The sequence below is a fragment of the Hibiscus syriacus genome, unplaced genomic scaffold (assembly GCF_006381635.1).
Source record: "Hibiscus syriacus cultivar Baekdansim isolate YM2019G1 unplaced genomic scaffold, ASM638163v2 tig00116958_pilon, whole genome shotgun sequence".
NCBI classification, from domain to species: Eukaryota; Viridiplantae; Streptophyta; class Magnoliopsida; order Malvales; family Malvaceae; genus Hibiscus; species Hibiscus syriacus.
Genome location: NW_024063484.1, coordinates 655,907 through 661,906, shown reverse-complemented (window position 1 = coordinate 661,906; position 6,000 = coordinate 655,907). Strand labels below are relative to the sequence as shown.

At 34.7% G+C, this 6,000-nt stretch overlaps 2 protein-coding genes across 2 annotated transcripts; one reads left to right on the top strand and one right to left on the bottom strand.

Annotated features, from left to right (window-relative positions):
• The first annotated feature begins 425 nt into the window (after positions 1-425).
• LOC120189604 (protein DMP2-like) lies at positions 426-1,080 on the top strand. The gene is made up of 2 exons (XM_039192838.1): positions 426-523; positions 648-1,080. Exons 1-2 carry the CDS (start codon positions 426-428, stop codon positions 1,024-1,026), a joined length of 477 nt encoding a protein of 158 aa, XP_039048769.1. The 3' UTR covers positions 1,027-1,080.
• A 1,597-nt stretch (positions 1,081-2,677) lies between these two features.
• On the bottom strand, positions 2,678-4,654 carry LOC120189454. The gene is made up of 3 exons (XM_039192738.1): positions 3,266-4,654; positions 3,038-3,167; positions 2,678-2,951 (listed from the first exon to the last, which is right to left on the bottom strand). Exons 1-3 carry the CDS (start codon positions 4,379-4,381, stop codon positions 2,725-2,727), a joined length of 1,473 nt encoding a protein of 490 aa, XP_039048669.1. The 5' UTR covers positions 4,382-4,654; the 3' UTR covers positions 2,678-2,724.
• Between the last annotated feature and the right edge of the window lie 1,346 nt (positions 4,655-6,000).

Below are 6,000 nucleotides of genomic sequence, written 5' to 3'. Positions count from 1 at the left end.
TAGAGAACAACACTCTCTTTATCCATAATTAGGTCATTTGCGTATGAATTTTTCGAACTTATATCATTTTGGGTTTGAGTCATTTAAGTTTATCAATCTTATTCTTCTTATTGGGTCATTTATGGTTCTTGTTCAAGTTCAAAAGTTGGTTTCGGGTGTAGATTTGGATTATTTTAAGTTAGATTCATTTTGGGTTTAGGTTATTTTAGGATTATATCATGTCTTGTTCAAGTCATTTTCAGGTTTGAGATAGATAAGCTCTAATGATCAAATCGGATTAGATCAAATTTGAACTATGTTTAATCTAGATGGATTTACAGATTTGGGTTCAAATACATATATACTCTTAAATTTAATTATTTTTTAACAAGTTATTCAGATTCTCCCTATAAATACACACAAACGAAAATCTTGTAACACTGCATATGCTGAAAGAAAAAGAGAAAAAAAGAAGGAAAAACAAACATGGCAATCCATTTTTTATGTTCCAAAATGGGCAACTTCGTCAAGTTCCTTCCGACAGGTACTGTCTTCATTTTCAACTTCTTAAACCCTATTTTCACTGACTATGGCAACTGCAAAACTCCACTTAACAAGTACTCAACCACCATTCTCATTTTCCTTTGCGGCTTCTCATGCGTTTTCAGCTGCTTTACCGACAGTTACAGAGACGGCCACGGTAAAACTCGTTACGGGATAGCAACATTCAAGGGTCTTTGGCCGCCACCGCTGCCGTCGGAATCGGTGAACTCGTCGAGCTATAAACTCCGGTTTAGCGACTTCGTTCACGCTTTCTTTTCGTCTATCGTCTTCACGGTTTTAGTCCTTTTAGAACCCAGTACCGTGAAGTGTTTTTATCCATCTTTGTCGACGAGTTCCAATGCTTTAATCTGCCTAACTGTATTGCCTCTGGTTACACTCATAGTTTCAATGGCCTTCATGTGTTTCCCTAACAAACGCCATGGCCTAGGGTACCCTTCCATTGAACATTCTTCAAATAAGACCAATTTGCTTCTTCCTGGTTAATTTGTAGATTGAGATTGAGTAATTTCTACATATGGTCAACAACCTTTTTATTTACCGTTGTATTTTAGTTTTCAAATTATAATGAGGTTTTTTTTTGAATACATAATTTGTATCGAATTCAACAAGAAATGTTAAAAGAAGTATATGTTGTCAATGATTAAGAAATTATGAATATATATTACTTTATAATCATTTCAAATATTTGAAAAGAAATACATAATTTGTATCGAATTTCGACATCTAGTCTGAAAAATATAACTAGATTTAACATATCAATCCATATATTAATACACGTAATCCTAACGACAAAGAGTTCTATAGCTTAATTGTTACAATTTTCATTGTTAGAAACTTTTGAGCTTTATTGTCAATATTGCTCAAATGTTCATTGGATGAGAATTTAATTTTGTGCACACACATTTACTTAGTAGTGCTTTTATTTAGTGTGCTTCATTTGTATTTATTTTGTAGGAGGGTGTGTTGTAAAGATTTTGGGATATATACTTTTGAAGAATTTATAAGGTTACACATTATCCTTAAATATAAGTAAATTTAATGGGCTTGAAAAATCTTTAGAATAGATAATTAAGGTAATGAATGTCAATTTGGTAAAAAAAGAAGAAAAAAGTTAAATAATTGTGATATCTAATCCAAATTAAGCACTTAACTCTTTTTTCCCCTTTTTTTCCTAAATAAATTCTAATTCTTTCTACGACACACCTCACAATCCGAAACCTAAAGCATTACAATCAAAACTATTTAGGCAAGACATGAACTAACATCAATGAACGACATCAATTAAAATCCATCTAGCTTAGCAAACTCTGCAATCACTTCCTGCTTATCATCTTCAATTTAAAATCTCAATTTCTTCCCACGGTTAGGTAAATAACTGTTTAAAGTTTTTAAAATTATTTTATATTTATATAAATTTAATAAATGAGTGTTAATATTATATATATTTTAAATATTCATATTATTTTACTATTATATTTTAATATTTTTTCATGCCATACCTAATTTTATCGCAATTAATATTTGTCATTTTAATCATTATCATAGTCATCGTTGACATCGTCATCGTAGAAAATGAATCGTAATGCTTATTAGACCTTTCTAACACTTGGCTTTATTATTATGTACAATGGTTGACCCATGCCGTTTAGCCTCTGGTTGTTTACCAACCAAATGACTTAGTAAATATATTAGATAGTAAAGTGTCTGAAATTGTTTTTTTTTTCGTTCTCCATAAATATTTGTATTTAATATTTATATTTGATATATATTTAAAAATATAGACACGTGATTATATTTTTTTATATTTCTAAAAAAATAATCTTAAATTCCAAACCCTTAAGTAATTAGCTAAGAATATTCAACGGCAATAGTACTGAGTTAGCACCTAATTGATGGAATTATAATTATTTCTTAATAAAATAATATTATTAAAATTAAAAACATATTTATATTTAATACTCACTTTTTAGCACGAAACCAAAAGAAAAAAAAATGAAAGCTCGTTAAAAATGCAAGCTTAATCTATATCTTACATTAATTTCAGAGAAATATGGTCGAAATCAGACATAAATACTGATATACATGCAGTTTATTTGTCTCATACATGACAATGTAAGAAAATTAATAAGAAAGAGAAATAAAACATCAAGCATTTATGTTCCAAATGCTTCTAAAGCATCTTCAGTTCGTTAAACATACTAGCTTTTGGGCAACATTCATATGCTTTTTTATGACATTTTTCTGAGATTTCTCACTTTCTTTCACAATATCGACCTTAACAATATGGTGATCCGAAGTACCTTTTGATGAAATCACAGAGTACGATCCGGGAAGAAAGGTATACGGAGAGTTCGGTGATGCTAAAATGTAATCGACTCGTGTCCCATATTTGCAGGTTCCCTGAACATCTGTAAATCGAACTCGAAACTGTTAAAAAAATCTGAAAAGCGAAAGAAAAATGGCAAAAAAATGAATTGTGATCTGATCATATTACTTTGGCCTTTGGCAATGATGACCACCGGTTCACATTCACCAGCATAGTCTTTGGAATCTACATACTCTTTTCCCCTCAGCAACTTCATGACTTCAGTTCTTGGTCTTGGTTTGCCTATGTCCTCGTAGTACTGCAATATCGACATCCCAAAATCCGGGTTAGTGTCGGATACAAGTTTTTAAAATAAAATCAAGAGTTTGAGTAACATCGAAAACCGAGAAATATTACCTTGATAATATCTGTCCATCTTTCTGACGAGTAATCTGATGCATTAAGAGAGTTTAAACCTCCAAGTAATAAGTGAGGAGAGCTGTTTGATTCAATTATTGCTTTGATTTGCTTCATTCTCCAGTTTTCATCTAAATGATCAAGTTGGGTGCAATAGAAGTTCACATCTCCAGCCCATGGTACATCAATGGTGGCCCTGAGCACATTCCTGAAATCGTTGTCGTCGGCTATCTTTTGTACGGTCCATTGTTTGATTGGCCATTTCGAGAGGATCGCATTTCCGTATTCCGGAGCCCAACTTTCGGCAAAAACGTACTTCATTTTGAGTGCTGAAGCTAAATCAGATAATGGCTTCATCCCTTCTTCTTCATTTGCTTTCACATCTTGCAAAGCTAAGATATCAGCATTAAGCTCCCTAAGCACTTCTGCAATGCTTCTGCCGTTTTTTGAGCCCCCTTCATTCCAGAATTTGATCATATTCGCAGGCAAACAAACGGGCGATCTCATAATTACATTCCCCCGATTGATTCTGTTAGTGATTGAGTCTGATGTGCCCTCGTTTACGTCCTCGATGAAGCTTAGAAATTTACTCCGTGCCAATGAAATCTCATTATCAGGAAGGTTGATTGAAACCTTGAGGTTTGATCTGGAGAGCTTGTTTTGCTTGTGGGAGTTATGCAGGGGAGATTGCTTGAGTATACTCTTCGGATAATGATTCGGAGACTTGTTATGAATACCGAACTCAAGCGGAGCTTTGAAACCGATATAATCATCATCTCCATAGCTAAATAAACCAGCTTCGTCAGCTTCTGAAATGGCTGGTGCAAGAGAGAACATAGCAACATTAAAAGTTGCAATTCTTATTGGTCTTTTAGGATTGCAAAATCCCAAGTTGCCATATAAATCAATGTTGGAAATTTTGGTTCCAACATCTCCTTTTCGATGAACTTTCGAGTTCAACCTCCCAAGCCTTCGGATGATGACCTTCGTCCTCGGTCGCTTCCGCATCAGCCGCTGTATTCTCGAGCAAAGATGCCGTAGTTTTCTTCTCAGAATCCTCAACATGGAAGACCCCTGATCACTGCAAAAGAACTCTCGAATCTTTCCGGTCTGCATCGGAGAAAACTCGAAATGTGGTTGCAAAAAAGGACTTGAAAAAATAGTTAAAGAGACGAAAGATCCCCAACTGCTCCGTCAAGTAATGTGGCGGGAGTTGAAAATGGCGCAAAGATTGTTGAGCTCCTTCAACAACACGACAAAGCTAAATCAACTGCTACCAATTATATGAAACCAAGATTTATGTCATTGTCTCTAATCGGTACATATTATGTACTGAGAACCTGAATAGAATAATCGGATATACTTGTATCGATCGGATATGCATACGTACATAAATGCCAAAGAAACTAGACAGTCGCGAAAGAAAATGGATGTACAAAGTAGGGCAGAAGATACATGGCTTACCCATGGTCATATTTGGTATTAATGTGTTAGTTGTCCTCTGAAAATGAACGGCCCCATGAGTTTTTAATCCTTGATTTGGGGCATCTTTTATATGTATCTGGTTGACAGTAACGGATCTAAAAATTTATGAATAGGGGTCTAAAATTTTAATTTTCTAAATTTCTTTTTTTTTAAATAATGGGATTCACTTGACCCCTAGGGTCTTAGTGCATCCGCCCCTACTTGTTGACTTTGTATGTAAAACAAAATATCCCTAGCAAAAAAGAGACGATCATTATTGTGAATATGACCATTACAATTACAGAAGATGCTAATTAGAGAAAAAAAAGCTAATAAATAATTCAATTTGTCACCCCGAAAAGGGGTCCCTGGTTAGGTAGAAGCTGTTTGCCACATGTTTACATCAGTATTCAATTATTTGGACCATTGAACCAAAATAATGTTAAGGTTCTATGGTGAAAGTTTGTATGGTCCTTTGATTCCTTTAATCACTCATCGGGAAACAATGGAGTCCAAGAGGTTGGAAGAAGATACACCCTTTTTTCTTCCTCAAAGAATCCATTGGAAGCACTTTCCCTCCTCGATGATCTGATCATCTGTTACGGTGCAGACGACAAACTTGTTTCCATGGTGGATTCTCCTGGGAAAACCTGCCCAAACTGCACAAGGATGGGAATTATGAACCTATGTAACTTGAACACCGTGTATGTATAAGATATATTTGGAGGGCTATAATCCCATGTCCATGTCAGAACAACATGATTTAAGAAGATTGACTGGCTACAAGATTGGTTGCGTAAATAACTCTAGGGAAACAACATAACTGCTAGAATTCACTTCAAAAGTCAAGTGAAACGTGTTCAACATCCCATTGGACTTTTTCGACTCCTTGCTTGAAGAACCATAAGATTCCACAGAAGCAACAAAACCTAGACACCAGTCAAGTAGTACTATGTAGGGGTAATCTCTAGTTTTAACTGACTTGTATAATGGATAATAGGAAGTAGAAATCCGCGAATAAACAGTGCTATCGACCAGTTATTTAGAATAAAAGAACCATGATCAATAGCTAGACACATACAATGTCCACACGAATATGTGCCTCTCAACTTAAACCAGTTGCTAGATAACCAATTCAATAGGAAACAGTAAACAACTATTTATCTGGACCTCACCAGCGCATGGCTCATGGTCTTGACCATGACACACAAATATGTATCGCGAAAAATGTTACGATACGGCCATTATACTGCTTCGTGGCCACAATTTAA

Bases quoted from the DNA above. Each gene is read 5' to 3' on its own strand.
- LOC120189454 (XM_039192738.1), bottom strand. From the start codon at position 4,381: ATGCAGACCGGAAAGATTCGAGAGTTCTTTTGCAGTGATCAGGGGTCT. The intron at 3,168-3,265 runs GTAATATTTCTC...TCGATATTGCAG, and splicing joins GATGGACAGATATTATCAAG to TACTACGAGGACATAGGCAA. The intron at 2,952-3,037 runs GTAATATGATCA...TTCGATTTACAG, and splicing joins CATCATTGCCAAAGGCCAAA to ATGTTCAGGGAACCTGCAAA.
- LOC120189604 (XM_039192838.1), top strand. From the start codon at position 426: ATGCTGAAAGAAAAAGAGAAAAAAAGAAGGAAAAACAAACATGGCAAT. The intron at 524-647 runs GTACTGTCTTCA...ATGCGTTTTCAG, and splicing joins CGTCAAGTTCCTTCCGACAG to CTGCTTTACCGACAGTTACA.